This window comes from Doryrhamphus excisus, linkage group LG16 (genome assembly GCF_037039965.1).
Source record: "Doryrhamphus excisus strain RoL-2023G ecotype Guam linkage group LG16, RoL_Dexc_Guam_v1.1, whole genome shotgun sequence".
NCBI lineage: Eukaryota > Metazoa > Chordata > Actinopteri > Syngnathiformes > Syngnathidae > Doryrhamphus > Doryrhamphus excisus.
This window is the reverse complement of record NC_136372.1, coordinates 11,332,800-11,345,932: the sequence shown is the minus strand read 5'-3', so window position 1 is coordinate 11,345,932 and position 13,133 is coordinate 11,332,800. Positions and strand designations below refer to the sequence as shown.

At 40.9% G+C, this 13,133-nt stretch overlaps 1 protein-coding gene across 4 annotated transcripts in view; it reads right to left on the bottom strand.

The window, feature by feature from the left end:
* Positions 1-13,133, bottom strand: part of LOC131103035 (thyroid hormone receptor alpha) — an 87,161-nt gene that overhangs the window by 49,990 nt on the left and 24,038 nt on the right. For all 4 annotated transcript variants that reach the window (XM_058048886.2, XM_058048888.2, XM_078797149.1 and 1 more), the window contains exon 2: positions 9,025-10,156. Coding sequence is in view for 2 of the 4 variants with exons in the window: in XM_078797149.1 (XP_078653275.1) it covers positions 9,025-9,032 (8 nt within the window). In the remaining 2 variants the exon portion in view is untranslated. The remainder of the gene's footprint in view (positions 1-9,024; positions 10,157-13,133) is intronic.

Here is a 13,133-nt window from a genome sequence, read left to right as displayed (position 1 = left end):
AGAAATAAAAAAAACTACTCTACAAAATAGTATCTAAATAGAATGGACCACTGCTTTTTTGGGCCGTGCATTATATTATATAGCACATCCACTTACACAAACACCACAGATAGATTGCAGTCCTGTGGGAAACACTCTATTGGCAGCGCATCCTATTATATGAGAGCTGCAGCTGCAAACGCTTCCATGCGCTTCCAGGAGTGACTATCATCCTTGGATGGGGAGTGCATGTGGAAATTAAACTCGCCAAGCAAAGTACAATAACGCTAAGGATCATTAATGTGGATAGATCCATCTGTGTACAGTTGAGCAGGTGACTTAGGAAACATTTTGTAATGTAATAATGTCTGTCAATCCGTCTAGAATCCCCAAGTATTAAAAATAATGAACGCGTGATGTTTCTTTCATTGCCGTATCCACATATAAAATGGAAAGAATTATGCTGTGGGGTGTAGACAGCAGCATGTAATAATTTGCCAAGTCCACAAGTGAGCCAAAGAATGTTGAAATGCGACTGGATAAGTTAATCATGAACATTCTTAAAGATTTTCATTTAAAAGCTTTTCTGTGTCGCTCTCCACTTATTCCATTTTCCCCCTCATTTCACCCGATCCACATCCTTTCTCTCTGCTCCCCACTCGCTGACCAATGGACCACTGCATCTGCTAAGACGTAGGATCAGGCTAACCATATGGAACTGATTTGTCAGACTTTCTATCGACATAAACAAGGTATTCTCACTTCTGCTCCCATAAGAGAGAAGGAATAGTAAGCTGAAGGTGGACTCATCAAAGCATGAGCAGTCTGTGGGCAGGTTTCATGCACAACGGGAGGTGACGGTGACTCACGGTAAAGCAGGTGAAGCGAGGAACACTCATGTTGACGATAATTTGATGCTCTGCGATGGAAATAAATGCCTGTAGAGTACAAATCGAATTTGACCGATGATGTAATCATTGTGCAAAGATGGAGATGGAGCCTTAATTACACAATGTACGAAGTACAGAACTGTATAGTGTAGCGTTATTAATTCGTTCCAGAAGATATGACTCTAACCAAAACGTGCTCTAACCAAATCAAGCTTTCCTATAAGACATAATGCAAATCCAATTAATCTGTTCAGGACATAAAACAAAACACTTTTTGATGTAGTGTTTCTCATCTTTTTCAAGTCATAACTGTGTTTGTCTGCAACCACTGATGATGTCATAGAAGGCGACAGAGCTAATGCACTCCAACCAAGGCAAAATTGTCAACTTAAACCGAATCATACGCTAACAGAGGTTCCACTGTATTCCTGTACCAAACATTCATTCATTCATTTTCTACCGCTTATCCTCACTAAGGCTGCAGGGTGCTGGAGCCTATTCCAGCTGTCTTCGGGCAAGAGGCGGGATACACCCTGGACTGGTCGCCAGCCAATCACAGGGCACATATAGACAAACAACCATTCACACTCACATTCAATTTGGAGTTGCCAATTAACCTAGCATGTTTTTGAGAGGAAGCCGCAGTACTCGGAGAAAACCCACGCATGCACGGGGAGAACATGCAAACTCCACACAGAGATGGCCAAGGGTGGAATCGAACTTGAGTCTCCTAGCTGTGTGGCCTGCGTGCCAACCACTCGATCACCATGCAGCCGTAAAGGTGACTATATGGGTGTTATTTCATATGTAGAGGGCTTGAATAATATTAAAACCCGTATTTAGAAGATTGTAACAGGTTTTCTATGCAATAACTACGAAAATATTCCATCAATTAATATCGAATCCACAGAAATCCTGGAACCAATTACCTGTGATAAAAGGGGACTATTATATGATGGCAGTAACAGGCTAAAATCATGTTACAGGTTATCGCGGTTAATTGGTTCAAAACCAACAACGCTAAGTGAATTTCCGGGAAGCTGTATTCAACATTAATAAGTGCAATACTTTGGTAGTTCACACACAATGTGCAGACCAGTGTAGCCTCGAGAGGAGCAATGCAAGGTAAAATAGTAGAAATCACATTAGTAGATTGCAATATATTTTTTCATTATATGTTTACTAAGTGCACGGTGGGAGTGGTTACCAGGCCTCACAGCTAGGAGACCCGAGTTTGATTCCACCTTCGTTCCCCCCGTGCATGCGTGGGTTTTCTCTGGGTACTCCGGTTTCCTCCCACATTCCAAAAACATGCTAGGTTAATTGGCGACTCCAAATTGTCCATAGGTATGAATGTGAGTGTGAATGGTTGTTTGTCTATATGTGCCCTGTGATTGGCTGGCGACCAGTCCAGGATGTACCCCGCATCTCGCCCGAAGACAGCTGGGATAGGCTCCAGCACCCCCTGTTACCCTAGTGAGGATAAGCAGAAGAAAATAAATGAATTCGTTGATATTGTTGTTGTAGCTGAACTACCTAGCATGCCTTGTGGGCTTTTGGAAATACAATTTTGAGGTGTTATGTTTAGCGCTTTGTTGTTGATTTATCCGATGTGTTAACTTGCAATGGATGTGTTGTGTTTTTGTTTCATGTCTGTCATGTAGCCATTGTGGCCTACGTGTCGGCCACATTTTCTTCTATAGGTCCATAGGTATGAATGTGAGTGTGAATGGTTGTTTGTCTATATGTGCCCTGTGATTGGCTGGCAACCAGTCCAGGGTGTACCCCGCCTCTTGCCCGAAGACAGCTGGGATAGGCTCCAGTAGTTAGAGCATTGAAAACATGTTTATAACCTTCTAAATATGTTTTTTTAAGAGTATTACAGCCCTGTAGACATGGATTTACACCCCTATAGTCACCGTTATTCCTGTATTGACCAATATAGTAGACATACTAATAGAAAGAAATATAGATTATTAGTTATCGCTGACCGTACTTCCTAGAGGCTATTGTGTCTGCAATAGAATATTGCTGACGCCTAGAAACCAGTGTAGAATAATACTTGAGAGACTCACGAGACACTATTCGCTTTATTAACAAGAAGAGAACACATAGTATGCAGTGGACATTTACACAGGAGCTGCTGTCGACCACTCTCAACACTACGAAAAGTACCATTTAGACCAGGGGTCTCAAACACGCGGCCCGCGGGCCAAATGTGGCCCGCAGGACACTAGTTTGAGGCCCCCGCCTTGATATGGAAGTTTAATGTTAGTGCGATGGATGCTGTATGGTATCATGTACCCAGAAACAATTATTACGTTTGATTAATGTTCATGTTAAAGGTTAAATAACTTAATAGTTATCCTCCCTATCCATGTGGAAGTGGTAAGTTTTTGGCTATTTAAGTTTAAAGGAAATAACTTGAAGGCTACCGTTTAGGTCGCTAGCTCTCTAGTTTGCGAGTTAGCAGGTGTCTCAAGACCCTGCAGTTGCGCAATATGTTGTAAATAAAAAGAGTATAAATGTGACTATAGTCGTGTTTTGTCATGTCTACAGGGCTCTAATAATGCTTTGTTCATTTTAATCTGAAAAAAATAATTTGTCTACCCACCAACTATATGTGGTTTCTTAAGTTTTTATTATTTGCCATTTTATTATTATTATTATATTTATGCGGTTTTTTTTTTTTTTTTTTAAAACCTGATGCGGCCCAGCCTTGCCCAGACCCTAGCTCCAGTAGCCCCCAGGTAAAATGAGTTTGAGACCCCTGATTTAGACCATGAATATGCACATTTTGCTTATATATACATTTGTTTTTACTAATAATTGACTACTAATAATAGATAGAGAGGGTGTGATGTAGCAAAGGACACAGTAGAATCTACTGTACTTAAGTTGGTTCCACTTTTATCAACAAACTGTCCATCATGTTCATTTTAATAGTAAAAATCGTGGTGCAATGTTTTCACATTTGTGCCATTTGAATGTCTTCCACTTTTCCTCACTGCAACTAATAAGCAATAACTTTGCAAGGACTACAAACTATGCCGGTGACAGTGTCGTCGTTGTCATTGATGACGGATAAAATGAAATATACTGTATGCAGAAATTCACAAACAAACTGCCACCATGGTTTCAGCCACAGTCCCCAGACAAGACAGTGGATGACTCATCTAATGGTCCAATTACACGTACCTGTACGCACACATGTACACACGCACAAAGAGATAATGAGATTTTATCCAGCCTTGGTTTGTCCCCGGTGTGCTTTTTGCAGCAGAACAACTGGGTCACTTACTGATGTACGTGAGCACATAGACACATTTCACTGTCAGAGATGCCTGGTGTGTTCTTACACAATTGGACCAGTGAGTGAGAAATCCCACCCCATTTTCTCATCCAGAGACAAGAATCCCATTGGCCGATGCGGCGTCCTATACATTACAGCATATCTCAGCCACAGGTGGTGGAGGAGACGGTGTGTTGCCGTGGCAACTAGAAGCAGAGGCCCAGAAATAAGTTATGGCACTATGATGTGAGGAGACTATCAATGACGGAGGGTATTACATGTGAAAGACAGAGGGTGGTGAAAGGACAGAGGGTGTTTGAGGTCAAGCTGAGACAATGCTGCTGTGGGGGGGTGGGGGGGCATCAATCTTTGTCTATTTGCGACATTTCTCATTGTCTTGACAATGAGATTGTACGATTTGACTCAAGACGTACTATCAATCATTCATAAAATTGTATTTATTTACAGTCTGGTTCTACTTACTTCCTTACATGGTGAGCATCATTAATTTGTTCCAGAACATCCAACCAATGCTAACCGAATCTCACTTTTTCAAATAAGAAATAATGTAACTTCAATTCATCCATTCCAGGAAGCCTCAGCATACCCAAATATAAAGTGGTGTGACTAATTTAAATATTAGTCAATGGTGACACAAATGGCCCCCAAATCCAAAAAGGATGAAAACATTGAACAGTGGTGAACCAAGACCACAGAGATGAGTTATCCAAGAGGTCACAAAAGACCCCACAACAACATCCAACGAGCCTCAGTTAAGGTCAGAGTCCTCCATAAAAAAGACACTAGGCTGGCATGGTTCTAAGACCAAAATCACTGCTGAACATAAAGAACATTAAGGCTCAATTCCCAAGAAATATTTTTGGAAGATGTGTGCCCCATTACATCTGGCATTAAAATGTAAAGCCGCATTTCAGAAAAACATCATCCCAACAGTAAAATATGGTGGTGGTAGTGTGATGGTCTGGGCTTATTTCGCTTCTTCAGGACCTGGAAGACTTGCTGTGATAAATGGAACCATGAATTCTGCTGTCTACCACAAAAAAATCCTGAATTAGAATGTCCCTTCGTCTGTTGGTGACCTCAAGCTGAAACCAACTTGGGTTCTTTAGCAGGACAATGATCCAAAACACACCAGCAAGTCCACCTCTGAATGGCTGAAGAAAAACAAATGAAGTCTTTGGGAAAGAAATACAGTATGTGTTCATGTTTCGCAGACTGCGAATGATGTGCAAAATTCCAAAAATAGTGCCGTTCCCCTTTAATATTCTTTTTATTCAGCAGTGGTTTTGGTCTTGGAACGCTGCCATTTTTGTACTGTGTCTTTCTTATGGAGAAGCTACAGTATAACCACTGACCTTACCTGAGGCAAGTGAGGCCTGCAGTTTTTTGGGATGTTGTTGTTGCATCGTTTGTGACCTCTTGAATGAACCACTCTTGGGAAGGTTCACAACTGTTTCATGTTGTCGCCATTTGTGGATTATGGCTCTCATTGTGGTTTGCTGGATCTCCAAAGCTTTATAACTTTTTATAGCTTTTATAACCTTTTTCCAGACCGACAGATGTCAATTCATCTCTATTATGTTTTAACGGGGGAACAATGATATTTTCACACAGAGACATGTAGGTTTGGATTTTTTTTCTCGTGCTGGAATGCACAGAGACGTGTTCATGTATGTGAATGATAATGAGCAAAATTCCAAAAATAGTGCAGTGTCCCTTTAAAAAGGCACTTGAAAGTAATGAGTTTTTTTTAATTACACACTTACACACTTAATTCTTGCATTCAATCTTTTTAAAATTGTATCTTGTCCTTCATCACAGTCATAGGAATCAAACTCGCCCAGAACACAAGAACGTCTAATGTACAATGTGTGCAAACCGTGATACGTGATATGAGAGCATGTGACCCACATAAGAGATCAGTCAACATGACCCCAAATCCCAGTCACACAAAAAGTTCTTGTGAAAAATACAGTTGTTGCTTTGTTAGCCGTCTACCAAAAACAATAAAATGCTGACTTTTCTATGTAATTTAAACCCCTTCTATTATCATGTGACGGCTTGAAAAGCTCATTCATTTCCATGCTATTGGTCTGTGTTTAGTTACACAGTGTCAGATGATGGCAGCCGGGATTGTACAAAGTGTATCGAACCAGGATGGCACTGTGGTTTCTAGCTACAGTAGATGTTAGAAGATTAATATCAGTGTTTTTCACAATCCTATTGTGGTGGTGGGCTGCAGAAGGGAGGGGTGGCAAAATGTAAAAGCCATCCACCATGTACTGTACGTCGATGTTGACAGAAGCGGACAATATAAAGGAAAGGAAAACGGCACTTTTGCCCATCATCCACAAGCCTTATGGAAGATATGAACATGTCTTCCTCTTTTCTGTGCGTTCTAAAGATCTTCTATCAATAAGGTCTTCTGAAATATACTCCAAAAAACACCAACAACTCACCATTTACATATAATGGGACGTTCATATTAACCAAACTACAGCAACATTGTTATTACTAGGGATGTCCGAAATGCCGATATTGTCCAACTCTCAATTTCCAATACTGATATCAGCCCATACCGATATATGTAACATGACATATCTCCATATGTGTTCTAATTATGTTAAAAATTGCATTTAGAAGATCATAAACAGGTTTTCCATGCCATTATGACCAAAATATACATTCATTCATTCATTTTCTACCGCTTTTCCTCACAAGGGTCGCAGGGGTGCTGGAGCCTATCCCAGCTGTCTTCGGGTGAGAGGCGGGGTACACCCTGGACTGGTTGCCAGCCAATCACAGGGCACATATAGACAAACAACCATTCACACTCACATTCATACCTATGGACAATTTGGAGTCACCAATTAACCTAGCATGTTTTTGGAATGTGGGAGGAAACCGGAGTACCCGGAGAAAACCCACGCATGCACGGGGAGAACATGCAAACTCCACACAGAGATGGCCGAGGGTGGATTTGAACTATGGTCTCCTAGCGGTGAGGTCTGCGTGCGAACCACTTGGCCCCCAAAATATTAAATGTATTAATATTGCATCCTACTTCACGGGAATTCGCTTATCGTGGTCAAGTCTGGTTACAATTAACTGTGATAAACGAGGGACGCCTGTACAGTAATCCCTTGTGGTTCCAGACCGGACCTTGGTAAGTGAATTTCCTGATTTATAAATGGAATATTTTTGTAGTGAGATCATAGAAAACCTGTTTACAACCTTCTAAATATAGTTTTTAACATTAGATCCATGAGATATGCAATAACACGCCAATAGCCACCTTTAAACTCCGATTAGCCAATATGGTACACATAATAATTTTGAAGAACTGTGTCATAGTGAAGCCGAAATCCGAAGCATGGCGTGGCAAGGGTCGAATGTATGCCTGAAATATGCCAATATTTACTGTAGTTTACTGTAAGAAATATAAATTACATGACACAGTTGAAACCAGCGGTTTACATACAGTATACTGTGTAAAAACACACAATCTGAAATGAAAGCAGACTAAACTTTTCCTGTTGTAGGTCAGTTAGGACTACCAAAATTAGCTAAATTCTGCAATTATGAGAGAAAAGTAATATTTTATAGTCAAAGGTTTACAAACACAAAGATGTCTTTGTCTTTGAAAAATAAGGAAAACCCCACATGACCTGGCTGTGATAGGCCAACTGACAACATTTGAGTTATTTGGAGGCACATTTATGCACGTGTTTTAAGGTCACACCTCGGAAATTATACTGCTCGGAAAGAGGTTGCTTTCTGTCACCCAGAGATGAAGACATTTTGGTCTAAAATGTAGGAATCAACCCCAGAACCAAAGCTAAGAACCCTTTGAAGATCATAGCTGAAGCCAAGAGTATGTCACTGTCTACAGTCAAACTTGTCCTGCACAAACAATAAGAAGCCATTAATCCAAAAGCAACATAAAAAAGCCATGTACACAGGAATAAAACACCTCATTTTGGGGAATTGTCCAACAGTCTGATGGAAGTTTGGCTATAATGAGTATTGTTACATTTGGAGGAACATGGAAGAAGCCTGTAAACCTCATCATGTTGCGGGGCTGTTTTGCTGCAGGAGGAACTGGTGCGCTTCATAAAACAGACATCATGAAGAACGAAGAGGAAATATTGAAGCAACATTTCAAGCTAGGAAGTTGAAGCTTGGTCGCCAATGGGTCTTCCAAATGGATACTGCCAAAATAGTCAAAGTGACCAAAAACACCTCAGTCAAGTCAAACAGTTTAAACACAATGCTATCAGATATGTATGGCAACTTTTATCTTTGAAGAACGTCATTAAGAAAAACTCTAAAAATAGTCTCCAAAAAGTCTCTTAACATACTCTTTAATAATTGCAGCATTTAGCAAACCAGTAAGAGGGAACTAATGCTGTAGCTACAAGCTTCATACCCAAAGTGAAACTAACTTCCGTGGACATGTCTGCATGGCGGTGTTACCCTTTCTTCTGCAACCAGCTTTGAGGCCCATTACCGCACCTAGCATGTTGGTGTGTGGCCCTGAGTTATGAACGTGTCATGGCAATCGGATCGGCTCGATCTCATGTCGGAAGCCGACATCATCCAATCTCCAAAAAATACATCGGATTGGCCCCTGATCCTGAAGATCTGGATCGGGGATTTCCATGATTCTTACATCAATAGCTATGGTATGTACTGGCCAAACTGTAGCTATTTTTGTTGTCATCAAATATACTGGAAACTGAAGAATCATGCTGTTGGAATTGTACCGCTGTTGACATGTATGACATGTTCAGGTCAGAATCAAGTTGCAACGTGGAAAAAGTGCCAAAATCCAGAACTCACCGATGCATTCCTTTCTTTACTCTTAAGGCGTCTCTTCGTGTGTTGTGTTTTTTGGGGGAACACAGGATGGATCTTCTCAGTTCTTGGTTTTTAATTTCAATGAATTGTGAGACTTTGACTTGAATTCATCAACGAGTTTGCAATTTTTGTCTTCTGCTTCCTTGGAGGCTCCAACGAACGGGTGACAGGAAGCTGAAACAGAATGTAATAGTCTCTACTCTGAAGGCCTGTCGATCAATAGCTTATCTGTGCTACCACTTAGAGGCTTTTATGGGGCTTTTTGAGAAGCAAATGCAAAACAGGTGTTTGCCGCATGGAGTCCAAAATGGTTCTCTGGAGGACTTCTTGGTTACGGTTGCTGTAATCCAGTCCCTAAGGCAAATGAAAGATTCTGAAATGGATGGTCCACTGGGTAAATCGCAGCACCAGGATTTTGTATGAAGTTCCTCGTTCCTTTCGGTTTCCTTGAGTGAGCGTGTCTGCTGAGGTATAAAGTTGTCTGACAGGTATATTATTTGGACAGGTGAGGCTACAGCTGGTGTATATTTGACTTTCCGGCAGTATGGCCCTGCTTTTTTCCTTAAATGTGGTACAATTTTATACAATGACCAAGATCTAGGCGAACAGGTGGTACGAGGTCCAGAGTCACTGCTGGTTCTAACATTTGCAGCAAGGACAGTCAAACAGAGAGGCAATCCAGGTTGTCACGGTAACAGCAGTAAGAGGTCACAGGTTTAGATTTGCTGTGTTCCAGAGTTGGCTGTTTTGATGGAAGAGGTAGGTGGCGGGAGAGTATCCCTGAGGTATTTATAGAAATGTTGTACGAAGGAAAAAAAAAATGTTATTAGATAATTGTTTTTTGTCCTTTTCTTTTTTGACAGGAGGTAGAAAGCAGAGGCTTCTTCTGAGTGGATGGAAGAGAAGATGGTTGGAGGTAAGTCCGTCAAAATATTTGAATATCTCGTATAATCTGCTGTAATAAATGACGCTGGTGTTATCAACTATAGAATGAATACAATAGTGTCAGGTGGAGCACAATCAAGGGAAGTCTGAGTGGTCCAGTCCTCCTTTTCTCAGAAAAACTGAACTGATGACTTGACTTGTACAGGAAGAGGTTCCTCAGGGGTTCCACCTATGGAGAATACAAAAAGAGACAGGTTGGAATATGACCACAATAAAAATCAGTTTTATCCAATGAAGACGGAATTTGTGAAAATTTCCACTCAGTTTTCCAAAAACGTCCTTCATTCATTCTTTGCTTATCCTCACAAGGGTTGTGGGGGTGCTGGAGCCTATTCCAGCTGTCTTTGGGCGAGAAGCAGGGTACACCCTGGACTGGTCGCCAGCCAATCACAGGGCACATATAGACAAACAACCATTCACACTCACATTCCTACCTATGGACAATTTGGAGTCGCCAATTAGTCGCAATGTTTTTGGAATGTGGGAGGAAACCGGAAAAAACCCACACATGCACAAAGAGAACATGCAAACTCCACACAGGGATGGCCGAAGGTGGACTCGAACTCGGGTCTCCTAGCTGTGTGGCCTGCGCGCTAACCACTCGTTCGTCGTGCAGCCCAAAACCTCAGTTTTCAATGCAAAATATGCACTTTTTAAAATCCAACTGAAATCCGTAGAGTGGTGTAAGACCAAACAATCTCGTAAACTGAAGGAGCACTTCAAGTGCTTCTGCAAGGGAGCGTGAGCAAATACAATACTGCAAAGTCAATACGGTCCTTGTGGATAGTCTGCTCGAGAAATTGAATTCTGCACTACCATCACACCTTTCAACAAAACAATTTGAAACAAGGGTCAACACTCATGCACCCACATTAATGTTGCACTTCAATGAAACTGTACTGGCATGATACGTAAATTTCATCAATTTCTATATCACAAAAACCTGGAATTATACAAGAATATATCAATATTTGATATCCAATACAGTTTGTAGATATTAGAAACTAGGGATGAAACACCCAAATAACACGAGCCGTCACCATTTGGTTCAATTTCTTTCATCCCCAAAGGGTACAATCCTTTATTTTACCTATTAGTGTTTCATTTGTGTTGTAGTTTTTCCCCCATTTTATTGTATTTGTCTATTATACAGAATGTAATCCCCCAAGAGGACATTCAATTTACACTCTTCATTGTGTTGCACATCACACGCAACCACACACATGCAGGCATGCAAGGAAAGATTTTAGAGGGGAAGCAGGAGTGAAAACAGCAGCTGTTCTGTGCCTTGCTCAAGGATACCTCAACATTCGCCGTGAATTTGACTAGCAACTTTTTTTTTTAAATGGACAGCCTAATACTACTTATTCATGTCTGATACTGATATCATCTAATACAAGAATACAAGATTGGACAGCTCTGTAGTGGTGGGCTACTGGGGAGGCGGTGACAGTTACATAATTGGCCATGACGTGTGTGCTAATTTTATGGACTCTGTGGGAAAACACCATAAAGAGAGCAGCAACACAAAAAAAACAAAACAAATATGCTCTTTTTGTCTTTTTTTTCTCTTTTGAGTGCTTTTGGTGGGGGTTAGGACAAGTGGGGGCAGGGGTGCACTTGTCGACTTGTGCCACCGAGCGCTACTGAGCATGTGTGAGAAAAAATAACTTGACGGAGAGGAGAGTCTTTAGACAAAATAACCCAATATGAATATGTTTCGTCATTTGATATGCCGTAATTTCCGGTGTATAAGTCCCTCCTTTTTTTTCTACAGTTTGAAACCTGTGGCTTATATAGCAGTGAGGCTAATTTATGACTATGATCTAATCTTCTGACATCCCCTTTTCGGGTTATTTGCTCAAATGGAAAGAATCTAACCTCATTCCGAAAGAAAAGTGCCAATCCGAATGAATATATAATCGGATTCACAGGGGTGGAATATTCCTTTCCCCAATCCGATTGAGGTATCTTGTACCCGCTCAATCGGAAAGTTGTCAGGGTGCGTTCTTCTTCGTGTTGTTTTTCTTCTTCTGTTGTTTATTGGCGGTTGGCAAGCAGCTTTCGTGTGCATTACCGCCATCTGTGGAACAGAATCTAAACCCTTCTATACGCCATTCACAAGTCCAGTTTTATTAAAAAACAAAATACATATCTATATAAAACATGTGCTGAGTTTAATTATAAAATATTAGCAAGATTGAATTTGATCTTTTCCCGTTTAAATTTATCCCGGGTGCGTTCTTTCAGCGCATGATCAGATATGACGTAACATGCAGGCCGAGACGTTCTTCGATTAAAAAAAAATGGAGGCGAGCAATCGGCACTGGACTGCTGCGGAAAGTTTGTTTTTGATTCAAACTAAATTTCAAGACTGGACGAACGAAAAACTGGAAATACGGAGTTATTCCAACAAGTGAAAAAAAAAACTTGAGGAAGTCGCTATCACGTCATGTTGATGTTTACGTTTTACTGCGCATGCCCTATTGACTATTCTGGTTGATTATAGCGGCGCATGTAGACACACGATTGGAATATTCCTTTCCATGTATACCATTGCTTTCGGAAAGTTCATTCAGAAAGATTCCATTCGAAAAGAGAAAAACTCCTCATGTAAACGTGGCTATTGAGGAAATGTTAGCAGGGAGTCAATCACGGCCTACAAGGGAACTCGCAACGAGCTTGTCAACCCCACTGGAAAATCGCAGGCGATCATTACTCAATATAAAAGTCTGACTCACTGTGTCATCTTTGATGGAAGGCTAAAATCATCACACAGCAACTTAACACCCAAACGGTGGCTAAGAAATATACAATAATATCTCCTAATTCTCAGCATTCATTGGCCAATGGCATATTATAGTATATCTTCTTATTATGCCAGTTTGCTTTTGGCCTTCCCTTGTGCCATCTAGTCCAGCTTGTTATTTCCTTTGCCGCACGTCCTGTAGCTCCGTCTGACAGGTGATTTGTTTTCCTAAGCCTTAATTCCTTTTGTCTATTTGTCACAGAGCCTTTTAGTTTGTTTTTGTTTCTCATACACCCCACCTCGTCACATTTACACTATTAAACGATGGCATTTACAATTTATGATGATATTCATGTGAGCATATCAAAAATGTCTATCTGTAACAACATCAAACAGC